General features: G+C 44.5%; 1 protein-coding gene across 3 annotated transcripts in view; it reads right to left on the reverse strand.

Annotated features, from left to right (window-relative positions):
* The window catches only part of Nha1 (Na[+]/H[+] hydrogen antiporter 1), a 450871-nt gene that overhangs the window by 65610 nt on the left and 359844 nt on the right, over positions 1-25417 (reverse strand). For all 3 annotated transcript variants that reach the window (XM_067148046.2, XM_067148052.2, XM_067148058.2), the window contains one exon: positions 2089-2463. In XM_067148046.2, coding sequence (XP_067004147.2) covers positions 2089-2463 — 375 coding nt within the window. The remainder of the gene's footprint in view (positions 1-2088; positions 2464-25417) is intronic.

Raw genomic sequence — 25417 nt, forward strand, 5'->3', positions numbered from 1 at the left:
CGCTCATTTGTATAAAAATATACTGCAAGTTAACCTGCCGTATTAAACATTTGAACACAGGCATGTAAATTCTCATATAATAATGAAGGAAACATGTAATCCTTTACAAATTTTTTGACCGAGCTCGATAGCTGCAGTCGCTTAAGTGCGGCCAGTATCAAGTATTCGGGAGATAGTAGGTTCGAACCCCACTGTCGGCAGCCCTGAAGATGGTTTTCCGTGGTTTCCCATTTTCACACCAGGCAAATGCTGCGGCTGTACCTTAATTAAGGCCACGGCCGCTTCCTTCCCACTCCTAGCCCCTCCCCGTCCCATCGTCGCCATAAGACCATCTGTGTCTGTGCGACGTAAAGCAAGTAGCAAAATATAAAAAATAAACACATTTTTTGTGTGAAGAACGGGTACAAATGTTAGTTAATTTATACAATGGAGGGAACATTTAATTACATGATTTAACCATGTTTTCTAAGGAAGATCTTGTCTGTGATCGCGAATTATTTCCTAAAGAATACACTGACTGACAGTGACAATGCAACACCAAGGAGGAGTGGCTCGAAAGGGATGGAAGTTGGGGAAAAAACAGAGACGGCACGGACGAATAATTGATGTTTATTTCAAACCGATATGCAGGTTACACAATGCGCACGGCATCGACTCAGTAGGATGTAGGACCACCGCGAGCGGTGATGCACGCAGAAACACGTCGAGGTACAGAGGCAATAAGAGTGCGGATGGTGTCCTGAGGGATGGTTCTCCATTCTCTGTCAACCATTTGCCACAGTTGGTCGTCCGTACGAGGCTGGGGCAGAGTTTGCAAACGGGGTCCAATGAGATCCCACACGTGTTCGATTGGTGAGAGATCCGGAGAGTACGCTGGCCACGGAAGCATCGGTACACCTCGTAGAACCTGTTGGGAGATGCGAGCAGTGTGTGGGCGGGCATTATCCTGCTGAAACAGAGCATTGGGCAGCTCCTGAAGGTACGGGAGTGCCACCGGCCGCAGCACATGCTGCACGTAGCGGTGGGCATTTAACGTGCCTTGAATACGCACTAGAGGTGACGTGGAATCATACGCAATAGCGCCCCAAACCATGATGCCGCGTTGTCTAGCGGTAGGGCGCTCCACAGTTACTGCCGGATTTGACCTTTCTCCACGCCGACGCCACACTCGTCTCCGGTGACTATCACTGACAGAACAGAAGCGTGACTCATCGGAGAACACGACGTTCCGCCATTCCCTCATCCAAGTCGCTCTAGCCCGGCACCATTCCAGGCGTGCACGTCTATGCTGTGGAGTCAATGGTGGTCTTCTGAGCGGACGCCGGGAGTGCAGGCCTCCTTCAACCAATCGACGGGAAATTGTTCTGGTCGATATTGGAACAGCCAGGGTGTCTTGCACATGCTGAAGAATGGCGGTTGACGTGGCGTGCGGGGCTGCCACCGCTTGGCGGCGGATGCGCCGATCCTCGCGTGCTGACGTCACTGTCACTCGGGCTGCGCCTGGACCCCTCGCACGTGCCACATGTCCCTGCGCCAACCATCTTCGCCACAGGCGCTGCACCGTGGACACATCCCTATGGGTATCGGCTGCGATTTGACGAAGCGACCAACCTGCCCTTCTCAGCCCGATCACCATACCCCTCGTAAAGTCGTCTGTCTGCTGGAAATGCCTCCGTTGACGGCGGCCTGGCATTCTTAGCTATACAGGTGTCCTGTGGCACACGACAACACGTTCTACAATGACTGTCGGCTGAGAAATCACGGTACGAAGTAGGCCATTCGCCAACGCCGTATCCCATTTATCGTTCGCTACGTGCGCCGCACAGCGGCTCATTTCACATCATGAGCATACCTCAGTGACGTCAGTCTACCCTGCAATTGGCATAAAGTTCTGACCACTCCTTCTTGGTGTTGCATTTGCTCTGTCAGTCAGTGTATTTAATTACAATTAGAAAGTAAATAAATTGACATTGTTATTTATAGATTAGCAATATTACAATATTCTGTTTTGGATAACTAGGGACGCACTCCACAAAATGTGGCAGCTGGTCGTGAAGTCTACATTTTAAGCAATTGAGAATAGAATACCTGAGAACAGCAACAACCTCGACGTACTCGCCCTCGATCTCGACTAGTCCCACGTTCTGGAACAGTATGCCGACGGTAAGCATGCCGATGAGTGCGGGAAGTGTGGTGAGCGTGATGAGCCAGCCGCCGAAGTGCGCCGCGATGCTGAGGAACGCAAGTCCGAAGAGCTGGCCACCAGGGCCCGCTTCCTTGCCCATGATGCAGTAGACGATACCCCATGTGAGCAACCCCACGAGCAGCAGGGCGAGAAGGCGGGCGAACTGACGGTACGACGGGCAGAACGGGTAGGGGCACAACCTCTGCCAGAGCGGAGGTTGCCACGAGTTGGTCGTCTCTTCCTGACGACACTTTCTGCAGAAGATGAACCACCATGACCTGTAGAAAACACAAGACATTACACCACTGAAATCAGTCAATCTAGCACAGTCCGGCCCCGCGGTGTAGGGAGCCTATCACCCGGCGGCTCCGGGTTCGAGTCCCGGCCGGGTAAGGGTTTTTTAAGTGTAAGTGATTAATATCCCTGGCCTGGGGACTGGGTGTTTGTGTCGCCCTTAATGTTCCTTTCCTCACATTCAACACTTTACACTTCAGCCATTCCAAATACATGCAGGTTCACAACATATGGTGCAAAGTAGGGACAAGACATCTTCTTAGGTCGACGCCCCGAATAAATAGCATTAAAAAAACTATAGCGCAATGTCGGGATGGTTTCTTTCTCCTGACACCACGAACAATATATTAATTTTTTTTTGCTAGGGGCTTTACGTCGCACCGACACAGATAGGTCTTATGGCGACGATGGGATAGGAAAGGCCTAGGAGTTGGAAGGAAGCGGCCGTGGCCTTAATTAAGGTACAGCCCCAGCATTTGCCTGGTGTGAAAATGGGAAACTACGGAAAACCATCTTCAGGGCTGCCGATAGTGGGATTCGAACCTACTATCTCCCGGATGCAAGCTCACAGCCGCGCGTCTGTACGCGCACGGCCAACTCGCCCGGTACGAACAGTCTCTTACAATTTTCTCCTCCTCAGTGCTTAGAAAAACTTGAATGTATTATTCTAAAATTTTAATGACAAAAATATCTACTGGCTCTATGACACCACTCCCTGGGCGAGAGTGGTAGAATACATAATCGGTATCCTCTGCCTGTCGTAAGTGGCAACTAAAAGAGGTACCCCGCGATCTCTCAACATGGGAGCGTGAGTTAACGACAACGAGGCCCCTAGCTGAGTCTACCATTTATTTCAATTATGCCAGAGTCCTCACTTCGATCTTTTTTCCTAAACGACCTTTTTTGATGAACTATTTTTATCTTCCGGCCCCCGAGGGTTTTCGGGATTTAGGGTGTCTTCCATTTTCACTCCCCATAATTTTTTTCTTTCCTGATTGATGGTTGCCTATTGTTTATATCCCCTTAAAACTATAATGACCTCCATTAACATTCACGAAATGAACAATAACTACCACCACAAGCTAGGAAATGAGCAATAATCACCACCCCCACCACCATTTAGGAAATTTACTATAATCACCAAATCACCATCAGTCACGAAATGAACAATAATCACCACCAATAGTCAGGAAATAGAGCAATAATCACCACTACAATCATTAAAATAATGAAATGATCAATAATCACCACCATCACCACCACCACTAGTCAGGAAATTAACAATAATTAACAATAATCATTACCACCACCAGTTAGGAAACGAACAATAATCACCATTACCACCAGTCAGGCAAGGAACAATAAGTAACGCTAGTTAGGAAATGATCAATAATTACCAGTACCACCAGTCAGGTAAGGAACAATAATTATCATCAGTTAGGAAATGATCAACAATCACCATCACCACCAGTCAGAGAATTAACAATAATCATCATGTTAGGAAATGACCAATGATCACTATCACCACCAGTCAGAGAGTTAACAATGATCATCAGCAGTTAGGGAAAAGACCAATAATCACCATCACCACCAATCAGACAGTTAACAATGATCATCAGCAGTTAGGGAAAAGACCAATAATCACCATCACCACCAATCAGACAGTTAACAATGATCATCAGCAGTTAGGGAAAAGACCAATAATCACCATCACCACCAATCAGACAGTTAACAATGATCATTAGCAGTTAGGGAAAGACCAATAATCACCATCACCACCAATCAGACAGTTAACAATGATCATTAGCAGTTAGGGAAAGACCAATAATCACCATCACCACCAATCAGCGAATGAACAATAATTATCACGACCACCACGCCGGTCGCGAAATGAACAATAACCACCACCACTATCATCTGTGACGAAATTGAGAATTATCACCATCAGTCACACAATGAACAATAATCATCACCACCACCACGCCGTTAACGAATTGAACAATAATCACCACCACACATGTACGCCTTCGTAGCGTGACGGTTAGCACAATTAGCTGCCGTCCCCGGTGGACCGGGTTCGATTCTCGGTACTCCCACAATGGCAGGAGGGCTGGTATATTGTTGAAATGGTACACGCGGCTCACCGCCAATGGGCGGGTGGTGCTTGAAAAAGCTGCACTGCCTCAGGATGAGGACACGGGTTTACTTTACTTTGATTAGTACCAAAACAATATTCACTACCACCACCATCAGCAGTCTCGAAATGAATTATGGGTAGTTGTTTGTTGAACGGCCTCGCGGTCTAGAGGTAGCCTCCTTCCCGGAGGTTTCGGGTTGGATTTTCGACCAGGTCATAATACTGTATTTGTACAGACTTTTGTACTAATAATGACAAACACGAAATCGATAAATTATAATTTGTACACATCTGTACACCCTTACATCGGAACGCGGAAGCTCTGTTCAAGCATCGCCCTCTACTATAACTGCGCTAATACGCCCTCATTCGCCCAGTCATACATGTAAACGAGCGAACGCGGCGTAGTTACCAGTTCAGGCGCTTGGAGCGCTGAGAAGCTGGCATTACTCTGCTTGACGAGACACGCTCGGTGATCATTGCTAAGAGTGCTGCCGTAATTTGAGCCACTGTTTACCTTACTTGGATTGTTTCTTTGGTCGTGAACCGTCTTAATGTGTATGTACATAATATTGTTTACTGCTGTGTGCCTTAATGTAAGATGAAAAGCAGATCGAGAAGTGGCATTTCGTTTCATGAATTTCCTCTCAACGAGCAACAACGTCATAAATGGCTAAATGTTATTTCAAGTAAGGATTTCTCGCCGATTTCAATTCGAGATCATCGAAACGATATGTTTGCCACACCGAATAAATCCACATTGTCACGTTTCGGAGAAGATGTAAACTGCGAGAGTGGAATAACACTCTTACAAGGGAAGTACCCCAGCTCGAACGGCTAAAATCGACTGGAAGTGCGCTTATCATACGAAGATATGTCTGTTCTACTACACATCAAAGGCATTTACCTGTAAAACCCCGCATTAGTGTACAATCAATGTTTGGAAGTTACGGCGTACAAAGATTGCAGAAACACAAATCGCAACAGAAACTACCGTGCAACAGGCACGTCGGACCATTATAGTAACAAGAAAGAGATCTAGTTCAGTATCATCTGGCAAAAGGTTGAACACGTGCTTGCAACAAGAACTCTTAACACATGCAATACCGTGTTGACATAGTCATCTTTCCCGCAATAGAATATACTGTGTTGTCCTTTATTCGACGTCGAAGTGTAAATGTGGAGTTTCAATGAAGTGATTAAAACACAGTGGAATGGAACAGTATGCACACTTAACGGGGGCAACATGTAGACATACTACATTATTTACAATGTTCCCGCATTGCAATAGTCCAAACTCAAATGCCACGGTGATCACATTATCAAACGAAGCAACAGGAACTTCCATATCATAACCTGACCCTTCCCTTGCGTATGTTAACGTAGGTCTGTATCTCGGTGCAGATAGTTGGTTTGTAGATGACGGAGAGGAGACGGATGATGAAGTATCGACCATGTAACATGGCCTGCGTGATATCTATTTGCAAACGTACGAGATCAACAAGACGTCTGACATAGAGCTTGTATTGCCTAAAATATATACATCCAGAGGATGACAGTATTTGGTTGTCTTTGGTGGCAATATCTTTAATGTAATACTGTATCTTTGTTTGGAAAACATTCTTCAATGACACTGTAGTCTTTGTGTCCTGACCAAGAATCGCAAAGTAATCGACTTTCCTCACCAACATGTTCAGCGAGGACCGAATTGAAGAAGCTCTTCATATGTGATTTAGTCATTTTTCCACGTTTACTCACTTGAACATGGATGTTCCGTGGACACATTGCTGTTACTTTCTTTGCAACCTGCGGACCAAACGTTCCATCCTTTTCCTGCAGACAACTGTAAAGCTCGTTCGCTAATTTTCCATTCATGGACACAGCCATATCAATTGTGTAACTATGCGTAGAACTATGCACAGACTGTACCAGATCAACTGTTGATTTTTCTCCTCTGATAGTGTTGCAGAAGACGTTAGTTCATAAAAAATTGGCTCTGATCAATATTCCACACGCATTCCTTCATTACATTCCTGTCTTGAATAAATCATGTTCACGCCTGCCACAAATGTTTCTGCTGTTTGTATAATAACATGCTCTTCTTCAGTCTCTTTGCGAGCCATGAACACAGTGATATGTCTGGACGAAATATTATATTCGTCTTTGAAGGCCCTGACAAAATGCAACGAAGCTTTAAAATTGTCCAGAGAAACTGCTCTAGCGGCCTCCAGAGCCCACGCTTGAATGTGCGATCCATTATATCTATCACTGTCAAGTTGTGCTTTTACAGACTATTTTAAAGCCTTCAGTTTTAATGTTTTGTTTCCCTTGAACAGACCTGGGTCTTGCCTTTTGCGGGTCACATAATCTAAAATTACCTTACAGTTGGATTTCGACCTAATGAAGCTGTAACGCTTCATTAGTTTCTGGTAAGACTTGTAACCGCGATTATATTAACCCTCATAGATGTTGTTCAATGTTCGGTCATCAATACTCCGTATCACACTTGTTCGTACACGTTTTGGGGGTGAAGGAGCGAAATTACTGGCATGTGTAGTTCTTTCCGTTGCTGGATTGTCGGTACGGTTGGAACCCCCATACTCACGTGCTGTTTCTTCTACGCCGTCCACCTCACAGTCACCATTACTCTCCAATGTGTCGGTATGTAGTTCTGTTACATATCCATCGTATTTCTGCGTTATGATGTCATATAACATGCATGCAAATGGCCCATCCTCCACTCCACTTACATCTTCACTATCCAGTGTGTAGCGTCGGTGTACCTTTTCGCGCAGCAACTTTACAACATTCACAGGGTTGATTGGCTTCCACCTACTCATGTCGGACGTTTGTGTGTGCACTATACTAGGACACACTGCAACTGACTAACAGGCATTGCGTGTACAGCTCCAATCCAGCGCGGCCTGTGCCCTGACTGTCAGATGGCGCTGGCGACCGAACACTTACTTTTACAGATGAATGGCCTTGATAGCTATTGTCATAGGTACGACTGTATACTTTAAGCCCACTTTCTGTCGGTTTTAGCCGTTCGATCCGGGGTACTTCCCTCGTTAGTAAAGGAGCGCCTCTTAGCAGAAAGTCAATGCCAAAATGAAGCAGAGAGATTGTGGTTGTTGGTAATCCATCGAACAGCAGATGTTATATGACAAGAAACTTGACACCTTCTTCTTTCAACAGAGAGATGCTTCATTCCATGTTGAGCGAATAAAAACTACTAAAGATGACTGACTGTCATGTAAGCGAAAGTAGAAATCGAATGACCCTAGTCAATAACCTTTTCTGTTTTATAATTTCTGCTGTGACTATAAAATAAAGATTACCAGCAGCATTTTTTTCTTCTTTAAGAGGCTTTTAGGTACAGAGATACATATTTTAACACTCGAAACATTAAAGTAATTCGAAGCTTGCGGTTTTTTCGTGTTGTGCATTGTGAGTGACAATCATGAAACTAATGTTAGCAGGATAAGAAGAATGTCTTCTTCAAAACACATTAAACCGAATATCTGTCATGCTGTTGATATAGAAATTCCTCTTTTTGCTTTCGACAAATGGGGCATTGTGAAAAGTAGAAATTCTTCACTCAAAAAATCTGTTTGATGGTACCCAGGATATAAGAGGCGATTTTATCAAGAAACTGTATCAGATGCAATCAACTGAAACTGTGAAACCGGTTCATTTTTGTTACATACAAAAACATCGAGTCGTCTAAGTTTAAGAAAATGAATGTGTGGTGCGCGAAAGATATTTTCGCGACTGAAATAATAACAGCCCTAGAATATTTAAAAGACCATTCGTATACAGATATGCACGATTTTTAATGCAGGTACCAATGTCAAATACATGTTATCGATAAAAAGTTGATTCGACATACATCTCAGTAGCACAAACGTAGCAACATTGCAGCCGGACAAGATGCTTGATTCTTTTGACAAGACCAAGGTGTTTAGCAGTGCTGATGGACTTGATTTATGAAAGAGATTAAAACAGCAGGCTGCATTACCCATCTGATTTGACACTGTAGATTTTGAAAGTTATTAATGGTTTTGTATTGAAAGCAGAGCCATTGAGCATAAACATCCTGTTGCGTCTATGAGTGACTATTTAATGTCCGTGTTGCGTGATTTTCCTCACTTCAATTGTCCTGAAATCGGTCATTCATAGTTATTGAGTGAAGTTATTTGCGAGTGTGCTATTCCTGCATTATTAATTAACATAGCCACATAAATAACATAGATCTTTGAAAGATTTGAACGCGAGAACGCGAAACGCTTAAACAGAAAAGTGCATGAAATTATTTATTTTCTACCTACCGTTACCATTATTTTGTACGGTTTTTTCCGCTGTTGAGGGGTACGTTCTTCACTGAATTTATTGTTTACGGTGTAAGGTGTCATTTAAATATGTTTATTATTCAGTGACTGACTAGCCTATATATTTGAACAGAAATATACAAAGGCCGCCTCTGTGGTGTAGTGGTTAGTGTGATTAGCTGCCACCCCCGGAGGCCCGGGTTCGATTCCCGGCTCTGTCACGAAATTTGAAAAAGTGGTATGAGGGCTGGAACGGGGTCCACTCAGCCTCGGGAGGTCAACTGAGTAGAGGTGGGTTCGATTCCCACCTCAGCCATCCTGGAAGTGGTTTTCCGTGGTTTCCCACTTCTCCTCCAGGCGAATGCCGGGATGGTACCTAACTTAAGGCCACGGCCGCTTCCTTCCCTCTTCCTTGCCTATCCCATCCAATCTTCCCATCCCTCCCCAAGGCCCCTGTTCAGCATAGCAGGTGAGGCCGCCTGGGCGAGGTACTGGTCATACTCCCCAGTTGTATCCCCCGACCAAGAGTCTGAAGCTCCAGGACACTGCCCTTGAGGCGGTAGAGGTGGGATCCCTCGCTAAGTCCGAGGGAAAAACCGAACCTGGAGGGTAAACAGATGATGATGATGAATATACAAAACACTTAACGTGTGCTGTAATGAACAACCGTGTTTCAATGCCAGCGAAGCAGCGCTCGGTGGTGAAAATGGCAACTAGGCCCATATCGCTCATATTGCTTTCTTGGGAAGGCGTATGAGCGGAGTCATAGTAGAGGGAGATGGTTCAAGCATGTGTCTGGAGGTAGAAGGGGAATCAATAGAAAGTCATTTCAAGGATAGGAAATTGCAGAAGTCGAGCTCACTTGTCAGCTTTAACATACAAAATATGCTTCACAATTAAAACGTACCACCAAAGTACGGCAAAAGTGATGCATTCGTGGTTCAGAACATCATTATAATAATCCTGCCTCCTTACGTCATTAGTTCAAATGTCTAAAAGATAAAAATGGACATTCTAAACAGGTATTGGGTAAGCCTTACTGTATATTGATTCATGGCTGATTTATTTATCCTGGCGTGGTTTCCCATTTTCAAACCAGGCAAATGCTGGGGCTGTACCTTAATTAAGGCCACGGCCGCTTTCTTCCAATTCCTAGGCATTTCCCGTCCATCATCGCCATAAGACCTATCTGTGTCGGTGCGACGTAAAGCAAAATAGCAAAAAAATATAAATATTTATCCTGGTAATATTAGGAGCAAGTGGCCTCCTTTTACATCTAACAAGGTTGATGGACTACTTGTATTAAGTTGTTGACAGCTTGTGTGTACGCCAAACTTTTTTATAACTACTGCAAGATGATGCTGAATTAGTGGATTATTAAAAAAAGTACAGCAGAGTCCCGCTTATCCATTGTCAACTTCCCGGCGGGAGGTCGGATTAGCGAGAACGTTGGTTAAAAGGGAAAGAGGAAAAAGCATGATGGTGAGTTGTTTAGAGATGTGGTGTAGTGGTTAGCGTGATTAGCTGCCACCCCCGGTGGACCAGGTTCGATTCCCGGCTCTGCTACGAAACTTGAAAAGTGGTACGAGGGCTGGAACGGGGTATACTCAGCCTCGGGAGGTCAATTGAGTAGAAGTCGGTTCGATTCCCACCTCAGTCATCTTGGAAGTGGTTTTCTGAAGTTTCCCACTTCTCCTCCAGACGAATGCCGGGATGGTACCTAACTTAAGGCCACGGCCGCTTCCTTACCTCTTTCTTGTCTATCCTTTCCAATCATCCCATCCCCCTATAGGGCCCCTGTTCAGCATTGCAGGTGAGGCCGCGTGGGTGAACTACTGGTCCTCCTTCCCAACTCTATCACCCTACCCAAAGTCTCAAGCTCCAGTACACTGCCCATGAGGCGGTTCAGGTGAGATCCCTCGCTGAGTGCGAGGGAAAAGCCAACCATCGAGGGTAAACAGGCTAAGAAAGAATGAATGAAAGAAAGAAAGAAAGCTTACAGATGTATTATTATTGATACAGTTGACAATTACACTCATTTTTCTCAATACAGTTACATATTATTTGAGCATAAAAGGCTGTAGTTACAGAATTAAACTTGTTTTGAAAAGTTTGTAATAGACATTTTTTGCCTGGCACTACCTTTTTTACGCCGTAATGTCACACATTCACTGTAGAAGTAACACATCAGTCGCTTAAGTGCGGCCAGTATCCAGTATTCGGGAGATAGTGGGTTCGAACCCCACTGTCGGCAGCCCTGAAGATGACTTTCCGTGGTTTCCCATTTTCACACCAGGTACGATGTCGACATGTATAACATCTCTTGTGATACATGTGGTGTTTGCTCGGCAAAATTAATTAAAACTCGCCGGGCTGAGTGGCTCAGACGGTTAAGGCGCTGGCCTTCTAACCCCAACTTGGGAGGTTCGATCCTGGCTTAGTCCGGTGGTATTTGAAGGTGCTCAAATACGACAGCCTCGTGTCGGTAGATTTACTGGCACGTAAAAGAACTCCTGCGGGACTAAATTCCGGCACCTCGGTGTCTCCGAAGACCGTTAAAGTAGTTAGTGGGACGTAAAGCAAATAACATTATTATTATTATTAATTAAAACTCTACCGTAGACGCCCAATAGAGATTGGGTTTACCGTGCCATCTACTGTAGTAGGTCTAGAGTAAAATGGAACGTCGAAATTGGCGAGCAGGCAGCCAGATAGGGTCAAATGAAAATGTTTTCACTCGGTAGATGAGGCCATACGATTATTATTATTATTATTATTATTATTATTATTATTATTATTATTATTATTATTATTATTATTATTATTATTATTATTTCAAACTAGTTATCAGGAGAAAATCACTCACTGAGATCGTTCAAGGATTTGTTTCTGCAAAGGTAACGTATCGTCCATATTTTGGTAATGTCTTCTTTCTTTCTTTCTTTCTTTCTTTCTTTCTTTCTTTCTTAATCCGTTTACCCTGCAGATTTGGTTATCCCTCGGATTCAACGAGGGATCTCACTTCTACCGCTTCAAGGGCAGTGTCCAGGAGCCTGAGACATTGAGTCGAGGGGATACACCTGGGGAGGACGACCAGTACCTCGCCCCGCTGGCCTCACCTGCTATGCCTTGTCGGGGATGGGAAGACTGGAAGGGATAAACAAGGAAAAGGGAAGGAAGCGGCCGAAGGCTTAAGTTAGGTACCATTGCGGCATTTCCCTGAGGGGGGTGAGGGTTGGGGGTGGGAGTGAGAAACCATGGGAAACCACTTCCAAGATGGTTGAGATGGTTGAGGAGGGAATCGAACCCCTGTACTCAGTTGACCTCCTGTGGCTGAGTTGATCCCGTTCCAGCCCTCATACTATTTTTCAAATTTAGTGGCAGAGCCGGGAATGGTACCCGAGCCTCCGGGGGTGGCAGTTAATCACACTAACCATTACATCACAGAGGTAGACTGCTGATGTCTTCACTGTTAGATTTTCTCTCTGACTTTCAGCTCACTTAATAAAATTTTCCACGATTTGCACGTTGTGTCGGATAAAACGGAAGGTCGGTTAAGCGGGACTATGTACAGGCTGTAGGAAAATGCCGTCCATTATTAACTGGACCGTCTAACCCACAGTTTTCATTGACAGTCAAATGGGCCAAGGAACGTAATGTCGCTTTAGACGAGATCAGCGGCACAAATACCTCCACAATGCCAACACAATATCTTAAATCACAATTATGTCGCGGAAGTCACTCTTCGTTTCTGAGTCTGAGAGCCAAGGAATTGTCATGGTCCATAAAAAATATCGCCCTCTTACATTTTCTCAGCTACACGGAAAAGCATGAACATATTCTTGGGCTTGTAACACGAGAGAGCGAGTAGGTTGCTCCCCTCTTAGTAGTCTCTTACGACATGCAAGGGGTACAGATACATAGGGGAACTAGGAAAGTTTTGAAATGTGAGTGAACGCTTTAGACTTTTTCAAAATCATTTCCACCACACTAAATACACTTCTGCATACGTCGAAACCAGTCACTGAACCAACTATGCCACTTTTCTTTTCTGGGAAGAGTGCGAAGTCACATGGGGCAAGATCAGGACTGTATGGAGGGTGATCAAGCACAATCAACCCTGATCTGGCAAGAAAATCCATTGTTTCATTAGCATGATGTGCTGGAGCATTGTCGTGATGCAAGAGCCAAGGTTGATCCGTGACCTTGGACAGAGCTGCTTGAGAGCCTGGATGAGCTGAGACAGGCAAGTCTCACTGTAACACTTCGCAGTAACTGTCCTTTGTGTTTCTAGCACAACCCGAGTCAGGATGCCCCGTTTAGTGAAGAATACTTCAATCATCCTTTTCTTGACTGACCTTGACTTTCGCACAGTCACAGGAGTACCCTCATCTTCAAACAGCTGCACCTTGTTTTGGGATTTTGTTGGGACATCGTAATAATAAAGCCAAGTCTCGTCACCTGTAACGATGCTATTGACGTTACGCGAAGTTCCATTTTCAAACTGTTTTAGCATTTTTCGGCACCATTTCCTTCGATGTGCCCTTTGTTCCTCGACAGGGCACCCGAAGGGAACAAAGCTTTCTAACACGGAGATGGTCGTGTAGAATTGAATGAATAGTTGGTGCAGGGATGTGGAGGGTCTCTTCTACCTTCTGATATGTCAACCGCCTCTCTTGCTGCAACATTTTCTTCACAGCTTCAATGTTTTCCACAGTCACTGATTCAGACGGTCGTCCAGAACGAGCATCGTCTTCAATCCCAAAATTTCCCCTCTGGAACTCTTTGTACCAGCGGAAAATTGTTGTCCGATGTGGACAGTCTTTCACCAGCACAGGAATCATTTCCTCCAGGCACTGGTCAACAGTTAATCTATGAGAAAAATTGTAGCGGATAATTGCGCGATATTCACCTTTAGACCACACTGACATCTTAACTTGCTTTCAATCCCACTGCTTGGTAACAACTGGTGTGATGGTCGCGCCTTGCTGTCTTCTAGACCGGTTTTCATCCTTGTCCAGACAACCGTTTTTGCGCATTGCAAAACTTTCCTAGTGCCCTTTGTAATACATCCTTTGACTCCACCCACACGGGAGATAAAGAGTTGGGATAAACCGAAAGAAAATGAGTGTAAGCACAAAAGAACGATAAAGATCATGAACTGTGAGAAAATGAAAGACATTCGAGACCTGATAAATATATTATTATTATTATTATTATTATTATTATTATTATTATTATTATTATTATTATTCAGCCTATGGTGTGGAGCCAACGGCCGTAGCCGTGTTGAAACACCGGTTCCCGTGAGATCTCCGTAGTTAAGCAACATTGGGCGTGGTCAAAATTTGGATGGGTTGCCACGCGCTGTTGGTGGGGGGTAAGGTAATGGAGGAGCGGAAAGGAACTGGCCACCCTACCGTACGTAAACTCCGGCTCAGGCACACCTCTGCGGAGGTTCGGACCTGCCTTCGGGCAAAATACACCCTTACCTTTACCTATGGCGTGGAGATAGCGTGCCTGTCTCTTATTCTAAAGCCCTAGGTCGTTTCCAGGCTATTTCAAGGATTTTAATTCTGAACTGAAGAATAAAACCGGATTCACTCGATACGAGATTTTCTCAAGCTCTTAGTTACAAGAAAGCACACAGTGAGAAGATGACGCTACTGATCTAGTATACATATTAGTATACGCAGCTTTCTTCTCTCAACACCACTCAATTAAATACAAATCAATATGAAATCAACAATAGCATGCAAGAAAAACAAAAGCAGTTTTCATTTTAGCCTCACATTCTCACGAGCTTCATAACAAGCGGAAATGTTTACGGCTATGATCATCCAGTAATGATAAAATGCTGTTTTACAAAATTTACAACATTTTTCACAAATCTTCTATCTTCTATCTTAATCTGTTTACCCTCCAGGGTTGGCTTTTCCTTCGGACTAAGCGAGGGATCCCATCTCTACCGCCTCAAGGGCAGTATCCCGGAGCTTCAGACTTTGGGTTGGGGCATACAACTGGGGAGAAGGTACCATCCAGGCATTTTGCCTGGAGGAGAAGTGGGAAACCACGGAAAACCACTTCGAGGATTTCTGAGGTGGGAATCGAACCCGCCTCTATTCAGTTGACCTCCCGAGGCTGAGTGGATCCCGTTCCAGCCCTCGTACCACTTTTCAAATATTGTGGCAGAGCCGGGAATTGAACCCGGACCTCCGGGGGTGGCAGCTAATCACTCTAACCACTACACCACAGAGGCGGACTTTCACTAATATCAGTTGAAATAAAAAAAAAATTGTATACAGATTAACAATAAGTTACTTTAAGATCTATATAAGTTTGGTAAGAATCAGATCAATACTTTTAAAGTTATTAATTTTGATAATGAGTGCTCCGTTGGTAACAGGAAAAATACCGGCACGTTTTTGTTCAACTTGCGATGAAATTTTCACTGGGTACGATAAAAATTTCTACTCCGCATAATTAAACGTAGATAAAAATAAGCTAAATGTTGGTGTAGTTTGTTTCTATGTGGGACAAAGCATAAACTTTTTATTAACTTATTGACTCGGGTGTCTATACTTTTATCCACGACTGTAGACTAATACTGTTTTCGTCCAGATGTAAACACAGTCTATAATTCCTAACAATCTAAGTGTTTATTACCACATTACTGCAGGACTGAAGACAATAGTCAAGTATGGAAGTGTATAATTAATTGGCTTATCTTTGTGAAAGAGAGTCAATCACTTTTAATACCTATGACGTTAAGTAATCTGCTGACGATTTCGACATTCATGCATATTTCTGCTCTGTCAGCGAGGAAAATGAAATGACGACACTAACGACAGCAATAACAACCTCTTCAATACTAACATGAGGTTCATTATCACATTCCTCAGAGGTCCGACCAGGTAGCCCAACACTGATAGCGAAGGGCACAAAGGAGATGAAAATGAAAGACTTCCTAGGCCTCGCCAACGTAATGCATTGGGTGTCGGCAAGCAACAAGAGTTGACCAAGGAAGGTTGGATATGAAATATGAAATTGAGGAGTAGCAATGGGAGACTTTGCTAGGGGCTAGCAACCAAACAAACAAATAATCAAACAAACACACACTCATAAGTTGAGACGGGTTGGAACACTTGAACGGAGTGTTTTTTGCACGGAGTGACATTTGCACAGAGTGACACTTGCACGGAGCCGCAATGTTCACATACTCCGGTATTAATAGACACGTACATTACTGGCACATCATATTTTACTATGCAATCACGGTTGTGAATTTTAATGCAATTTAATAATAATAATAATAATGTTATTGGCTTTACGTCCCACCAACTACGTTATAACGGTTTTCGGAGACTCCAAGGTGCCGGGATTCAGTCCCGCAGGAGTTCTTTTATGTGCCAGCAAATCTACCGACACGAAGCAGATGTATTTGAGCACCTTCAAATACCACCGGACTGAGCCAGGATCGAACTTGGCAAGTTGAGGTCAGAAGGCCAGCGCCTCGTCTGAGTCACTCAGTCCGGCTATAATAATAATAATAATAATAATAATAATAATAATAATAATAATAATAATAATAATAATAATAATAACAATAATAATAATAATAAGATATTCAAATATATATGAATATATATGAATATTGAATATATTATTATTATTATTATTATTATTATTATTATTATTATTATTATTATTATTATTATTAATTCCGAAAAAAGGTAGCCTACTCAATCTTTGACAACGCGCGGCCTAGGTGGTAAATGAATTACTGTCATTTTAAACGGTTCCTCTACATTTCACAATTTTGGTACTCTGTCGTCCTTCAGAGTCGACCAACATGGAAGAGACGTTGGACGCATACCAGTATCATTATTGCTAGGTACTGACAGCTTTTGTTTCTCTATTAGTATTTCTGAGAATTTCACAAGAATATTCACTCTTTACTTTTCTATGTTCAACTGATAGATTACATTTTCCTTCATCTTTGTACCAACGTTTAAAAAAATATATTTTTCCTTTTTTTTTTTACTTATTGGTGTTTTAGTTCTATGAGCCCAAAACTTCTCTGTACCGGTGTTCGGACATTCCTGGACATCTCTTGCCACCTAGGCTTGAGAGTCATGTCGAGAAACACAACACACTGTAGGTTTGAGCCAGTGTCACCGTAGCGTATTCCTATGGTGCGATCCTGTCAGCTCGGAGTTCCGTGTTCGAATCCCTTCGCTGGAAAAGGTTTCATTTCTTCGATTGGTGCTCTCAAGTCGGTGTTAAGTCTCATGCAGATTTTAGAACACCGCCTTGAAAACGCCCATTTGAATTCACCCGCTAAGCGATCTGATTGGCTAACTTCACCAGGTGGTAACATGGCAACGGCGTGATATATCGATTTTTTTCTTCAAATTCGTTATCAGTACGACCAATCCTTTAACGCTCATATACCCGGTTCACTTTGTTTCCGATCATCCTGTATGTGTGTGCATTTATCGGGTCATCCTGAAGTAATATAGAGCGATAAAACAATACATAACAATACGTAACAACACATACAATGTCGTGCATTAGTTAATTTTTTCTCTGTATTTACTCCAAGCCAGTCAGCAGTAAGGACTGGGTTGAATCAGGTCCTACATACTGTAGGCAAATGTAGAAACCTTCTTCTCCTTCTTCTGTTTACCCTCGAGGGCCGGTTTTTCCCTCGGACTCAGCGAGTGATCCCACTTCTATCGCCTCAAGGGCAGTGTCCTGGAGCTTCAAACTCTGAGTCGGAGGATGACCAGGCGGCCACATCTGCTATGCTATCCCTTGTGGGGGGATGGGAAGATTGGAACGGATAGACAAGGAAGAGGGAAGGAAGCAGCCATGCACTTAAGTTAGGTACCATCCCGGCATTTGCCTGGAGGAGCAGTGGGAAACCACGGAAAACCACTTCGAGGATTTCTGAGGTGGGAATCGAACCCGCCTCTATTCAGTTGACCTCCCGAGGCTGAGTGGATCCCGTTCCAGCCCTCGTACCACTTTTCAAATTTGTGGCAGAGCCGGGAATCGAACCCGGACCTCTGGGGGTGGCAGCTAATCACTCTAACCACTACACCACAGAGGCGGACTGTACAAACTTTAAGGGCCAAATTTTCTTCACGCGAGTATACATTCACTATTGTATGTGTGCCAGTGTGCGGATGTATTACCACATTTTTTCTTATTTTATGGAGCATAAAGCTCGACTATGTCCTTGTTTTGGCTCTCAGAGCAGTGGCCCGCTCTGTACCACCCGTCCCTGCTTCTTCGAGTTCTCTCAGCCAAACACGGAATTATCTCCGCTGTCACTATCATGTTACTTGAACACTGCGGCTATACTATTGCCAGCTACTACACGTGACTAACAGCTGATTACAGATTTAAGGTAGTGTCAGCTAGAATACAGTATTATCTAATAAATGGTATCTCAACATGAAATAATTGATAACGGTTGACCCAGTTTGCGGATGTCCAAAGTATTCTTTGGCCACTTACAACGAGAACTATAGGATTTGTCGGAAGTAGGGCATATCAACAAAAGTGGCCAGTTAAGATGTTGTTGCTAACAGTGTCATTCACCTCTTAGATGGAATGCTAAAAAGCTAGATATCAAAAGAACTGAGACTTCATAAGTTTTAGGACACTTTCACTCTCTCTCTCTCTCTCTCTCTCTCTCTCTCTCTCTCTCTTACTTTGGGAAGTGGCGGTTCTGCGCCCATGTATCTCTCGGCAAATGCCCTTATTTTTACTCGCGTGTAATATTTTGTACTTGAGTGCAAGGTCGCAAGTGTAATGTCTATTTAAGACTATTCGCAAACGTTGGCACTAACAATGGTGACAGCAAAGTTTTAGCTGGTAATGACTCCAACTTGTGCGTAGAACGACAGAAAATTTATGTTCGGGAGGTGCAGAGACCAACAATATATGGATTGTATTAGCGAAATTTAATAAAACTGAGTGAGTTGGCTATGCGGTTTTGGTCATGTAGCAGTAAACTTGCATTTTGAAGAGGGAGGTTTCTAACCCCACCGTCGGCAGCCCTGAAAATGATTTTCCATGGTTTCCAACATTCAGCCGTCTTTCGGCTTATTCCAGGCATTCATGGAGTTAAAAAGGTGGAAGTTTTATATGAATATGTCATCTAGTACACACGTCTTTCGTGTGGATGATCAGCGAGAATAATTAACAAGTTTTGTAATTGAAATGAATATACAATATTAGTAACATGCCGAATTTGGAGTTCCTGCAAGAGATCACGGGGACAGCGTCACGATATCCCAAATTTTAGGCCTGTAGCTTGCACCGTTACGCCATAATATCACAATGAAATCGGTTATATAAAGGGTTAATGGCTAGAAACGCAGGACAGTGGTGTGCACAAACACCTAGAAATAAGTACTAGGATAAATGCTTATTGGTTATTTATCATCTGGATACGTTTAGCGGTAAAAACTAAAGGTTACATGGTAGCAAAGAACATGTGGCAACGCAGCTGCGATGAATCGAACGCTTCACAAGGTCGGCAGCCTAGTTGGGACGGGAGGAGATACCTGTGACCTGATGTTTACAATCCGGATATAACTAGTGTGTATCTAGTGGAACACCATGACATCGTTCACATCAAGGAAATCTATGGAAGTGATTTTAATTTAAGGCGAAGCAGGTTAGACTGTTTGTGCACCATGGGAGATGTACGCTGAACAATTTCCGCGAAGAAAGGCTCCATATCGGCGTACAATTGTAGCAGAAATACAGAGAATAGCTGACACTGAAAATATCATGGCCAGACGTGAAGGTGGTGGTCCTAGACGAAATCTTCTTGCAGAGGCCCGCATAGTAGAGCATATTGCAGAGGACCCCGGCAAGAGTACTCGCCAAACCGCGGAAGTGGTAGGAATGTCCAATTGGACCGTCCTACGACATTATGGGAAGACTAGCAACATCTGTACTATCTGCAGCGTGTTCAGCACCTGTCGGGGAGAGACTATGCACCACGCATGGCCTTCTATAAACGGGTTCATTGTCGACCCGAAGACTTCGTAACTTTGTTCACAGACGAAGCCTAGTTTACGGGAAGTGGCAACTTGAATCTTCGTAACTTTTATTGTTGGTCGGAGAACAATCCCGTTACCATGAGACGTTCCCACCGCCAAGTTTGGTTTTCCATTAATATTTGATCAGAAGTGTTGGGATGCGCTATCATATGATCTGTGATATTACCTCATAGACTGACATATCTTATCTACATTTTCTGTAAGGCACTGTACTACTACTACTAGATGATTTTCCACTCCACACCTGACGGCACATGCGGTTCCAACATGATGGAGCACCCCAGCACATTATCAATGCAGTACGTCGCTACCTATCTGCAGCGACAGATTGGGCGTATGGACCCTATCGGCTGACGGGCAGGAATTTCCGATCTGAACTCCTTAGATTACTGCTTTCAGGGGTGCATGGACTCAAAGGTGTAGGCTATCGCAGAGAAAAGAGATGCTCAGGACATCAATCAAAACCATGACGTACTGAGGCGGGTTCAAGGGAATTTTGTCCAAAGGTTTCGAGCTTGTATTACCGCCAATAGTGGACATTTCGAACACCTGCTCTGGCAATGGACGCACTATTTCCTACCACCACTCTGGTCGAGTGTGTCGCTCTCTAGCAGGTACGCAAATGTTTTGCCGTTGTGTTCTCATTTCTTCAAACAAAAAGGTAAAATAAGCTTAGTGTTTTATCATAAGCCGCGGGACCCGCATTGTTATGTGGAATCTGACCCATAGCCCGAGACATTTCCTTTCGTAAATCCCACATGTATTGGCCGGTTATCAGACTCGGGCTGCCTTGGTGAGAAGTAAGGAGCGACGCTACTGGGATTGTTTCTATTGTACCCCACTTTATACCGTTTCCCTGTAGGGTCAGGGGTTGTAGGAGATGTGGCCGTTTTACGGTCGGATGCCCTTCTTAACGTAAACCATTAGAGGAGAAAAGTTGCGTGTTAATGTGGTGGTGGTGGTGGTGGTGGTGGTGGTGGTGAGTGTCGTGTCTTGTTGTGTGCTCCGTGCAAGTTTTGCAGACGATAGAAACACCCAGTCCCAGAGCTATAGGAATGCACTTGTTAATGCAATAATCCCTGGCCTCAAAGACGGAAGGGTAGTGAGATAGAGATTCAGCAATACAGCCGGTCGGTATTGTTTACTAACAGGCTGGCCAACAGGACCAACTTGGCGAAGTTGTCAGCGACACATTATTCCGGTGAGTTTGCTACAAGCGGATGGTAAGTCGTTTGAATCCCAATACCGACCGTTTTGAAGATAGTGTTCCGTGGTTTCTTATTTTCAACTCAAAGTGTTTGTTAAGAAGGTTTAGTTTAAAGCATGAAGTTACGCCCTGTAATGTCACCAAACTCGGTCAATGCACGAGTTTTAATCGTTCCACTGGAAAGAGGATATGCGTGTTGTTATTGTTCTTGTTGACGGTGGACGCTCGACTTAGAAGATACAACAGCAGGCCGCAACCGGTTTAAACACTTGCGGGCGTAGCCCGAAAGCCTAATCTGTAGCTACCGGGCGAGTTGGCCGTGCGCGTAGAGGCGTGCGGCTGTGAGCTTGCATCCGGGAGATAGTAGGTTCAAATCCCACTATCGGCAGCCCTGAAAATGGTTTTCCGTGGTTTCCCATTTTCACACCAGGCAAATGCTGGGGCTGTACCTTAATTAAGGCCACGGCCGCTTCCTTCCAACTCCTAAGCCTTTCCTATCCCATCGTCGCCATAAGACCTATCTGTGTCGGTGCGACGTAAAGCCCCTAGCAAAAAAAAAGAAAATCTGTAGCTACCGCCAGCCGCTGCGTTCCAATTCTTTCAGTTCCCAAAACACGACTTTCCTCGAGAACGATGCAAGCTACAGACCTGAAACTTGCTACATTGTTATCCTCTCACCAAGATCTATTATTAGTGTTTGTTTTTGTTTCGCTATTTGTTCGGGGCGTCGACCTAGAAATATCTTTTTTCCCTACTGGCACCATATGTTATGAAGCTGTGTGTATTTGGAAATTGCGTAAGTGTAAAGTGTTGAATGTGAGGAAAGGAACGTTAAGGACGACACAAACACCCAGTCCCCAGGCCAGGGATATCAATCATTTACGATTAAAAACCCCTAACCCGGCCGGGAATCGAACCCGCGGCCGCCGGATGACAGGCAGGCGGACGCGTTGCCCCCTACACCGTGGGACCGGACTATTATTAGTGTTACTTTGGTGCGTTAGTTATCTTCCACCCTACATAACGCGATGGCGTCAAAAGTGTTTGCTCTGCGCTTCGACTCTGAACGTAAGTCATATACACGCGTAAAGGTCAATGCGAGTGCAATGGAAACAGTAGGGACTTTATTATTCACACCCTGAATTTCATGATGTTCGCCTCTGTGGTGCAGTGGTTGGTGTGATTAGCTGCCACCCCCGGAGGCCCGGGTTCGATTGCCGGCTCTGCCACGAAATTTTAAAAGTGATACGAGGGCTGGAACGGGGTATACTCAGCCTCGGGAGGTCAACTGAGTAGAGGTGGGTTCCATTCCCACCTCAGCCATCCTGGAAGTGGTTTTCCGCTACCTAACCTAAGGCCACGGTCACTTCCTTCCCTCTTCCTGGTCTATCCCTTCCAATCTTCCCATCCCTCCGCAAGGCCCCTGTTCAGCATAGCAGGTGAGGCCGCCTAGGCGAGGTACTGGTCAGCCTCCCCAGTTGTATCCCCTGACCCAGAGTCTGAAGCTCCAGGACACTGCCCTTGAGGTGGTAGAGGTGGGATCCCTCGCTGAGTTCGAAGGAAGAACCGACGCTCGAGGGTAAACAGATAACGAAGAAGAAGAAGAAACATTTAATGATTCCTTATACAACTGCTCTGTATTACATTACAAAGAAAAAGAGTAAAAAATAAATAAGAACGGACCACAGTAGATCAGAGAAGATCTTAGAATGTAAAGGTAGCCAGAGGCCTATAGATGTAATATGAGAACTGGGAAATGGATTTTGAACGAAGTGAAGGCAGCAAGTGTATAGATTTCTGGGGATGTGTACTGTACTTATGCCACAAAAGCAATAATATTAATGTTATTATTTTCGTTCCACTATCTACATTTTTACGATTTTCTGAGACGCCTATGTGCCAGAATTTTGTCCCACAGTAGTTCTTTTACGTGCCATACGAGGCTGACGTATTTGAGCACCTTCAAATACAACCGGACTGAGCCAGGATCGAACCTGCCAAGTTGGGGTCAGAAAGCCAGCTCCTCTACCGTCTGAGCCACTCGCCCGGCACACAAAAGCAGATGTACAGTAAGAGTGCGAATGGACTTTAGAGGTCAGTAACTCCCGTGTGCAGCGAGAAATGGGACGTTAATGAGAAAATTAGACGGCAAGAGTGGGAGACAACACTGCCGTAAAGTGGTCAAGTCAAGAAAAAGAAACTCAACAGCAGTGTTACTGCTTTAGTTCAGATACTTGCTCCTACAGAGTTACGAATTAACTGCGATAACCTGTAAAAATATAGCGTGAATAGAATGACGATGATAAGATCCCCTTTCAGAAATGGCGTATGGCTTTTAGTGCCGGGAGTGTCCGAGGACATGTTCGGCTCGCGAGGTGCAGGTCTTTTGATGACACCAATAGGCAACCTGCGCGTCATGATGAGGATGAAATGATGACGAAAACGACACATACACCCAGCCCCCGTGCCAGCGAAATTAACCAATGTTGGTTAAAATTCCTGACCCTGCCGGGAATCGAACCCGGGACCCCTGCAACCAAAGGCCAGCACGCTAACCATTTAGCCATGGAGCCGGACCCCCTTTCAGATATTTTTATGGAATCGTTTACCAGGAGCTGGACCGGGCGAGTTGGTCGTGCGGTTAGGGACCGCAGCTGTGCGCTTGCATCCGGGAGGTAGTGAGTTGTAACCCAACTGTCGGCAGCCCTGAAGATGGTTTTCCATGGCTTCCCATTTTCACTCCAGGCAAATGCTGGGGCTGTACCTTAATTAAGGTCACAGCCGCTTCCTTTCCATTTGTTGTCCTCTCCTATCTCATCGTCGCCGTAAGACCTATCTGTGTCGGTGCGACGTAAAGCAACTTGTATAAAAACAAAACAAAAAACCAAGGAACTGGACTGGAGAGAACCATGGAGGTTTATTTTAAGAATGATCGATGGTACAATAACTACAATTTCTTTTAATCCTTCCGCCGCTTTTTCCACACTCTTGTGAAGTCACGGGTGTAAGTGTCTAGTCTATGTGGACTTGACCCAGTTCTTCAGTCGGCTACCCTTCCTAGGGTGGAGGGATGGATTCTATTATTACATGAATCTCTGGTGGTTAATGGTGACGTGGGAACTGTGCGAATGAAGAGGTGTGAATTAAGACAAACACACGGTTTGTTCCAACACGAATCCGAACCGGTTCTGAATTGCCTGCTCATGCGCAGTAACTCGACAGGCATTCCAACATAATCGAGAAACGGTTCTGAACTCTCAGTTTAGTGTTATCATATATTTCGGAACTGATTCGGAACAGTTCCGAACCGGTGAAAGCGGTTCTTGGTCCAGAGCGAGAACTAGACGTTCTGGTCCTGTGAACTAGAGTCATCGGGAAACTGAAGTGTTTGCCGCAAGTTAATCCTAATTTTCTGAGATTTAGGAAAGTAATCAAAATGATTGCCTGCTGCCATTTCTTGATGGATACAGTACTTTTGTATCCATCTCTTGGCACAGGTCAGAGTAAAGTGTAGCTTTCACCGAAGTCCCAGTCTCATCCATGGCTGTGACAATATGGAAGCTGCTGGGGTGTGGGTGGTGCTAAGTAATGGTATTCAGAGCACGACTAGTGCATCTGAGTGTTATGAAAGGTGTTGCTCATAGGGTCAGTCGTGCTGCAATAGCACTTTCTGACCCAGTGAGGAAAGCAATGGCAAACTACTTCACTCCTCGTCTTGCCTAGTACGCCTCATTTTGGTGCTGCGATTGGTTTTTGCGGTTTCCTGATAACCGCATAACCTTTGGTGGTGCTATTTGAGGATCCAACCAGCCTCAGGGCTGACGACCTAACAGACAGACAATCAACATGAGTTATTTGAATGATGACAGTGACTTTTTTGAGGGCAGTTCAAGTGATTAGTGGTGACGTGTGAGCTGTGCGAATGAAGAGGTGTGAATTAAGACAAACACAAGGTTTGTTCCAATATGATTCCGAACCGGTTCTGAATTGTCTGCTCATGCGCAGTAACTCGACGGGCGTTCGACCATAATCGAAAACCGGTTCTAAACTCCCAGCTTGCTGTTCCAACATATTATACTTGGGGACAAAACATGACGGCCTCAGTTCTTAGAAGCGAGCTGGAAGTCAGTAGTCAATCACACCCTGCACCGTGCTGAGTTAACGAGTTCTAAGTGATCC

This window comes from Anabrus simplex, chromosome 1 (assembly GCF_040414725.1).
Source record: "Anabrus simplex isolate iqAnaSimp1 chromosome 1, ASM4041472v1, whole genome shotgun sequence".
In the NCBI taxonomy this organism is placed as follows: domain Eukaryota; kingdom Metazoa; phylum Arthropoda; class Insecta; order Orthoptera; family Tettigoniidae; genus Anabrus; species Anabrus simplex.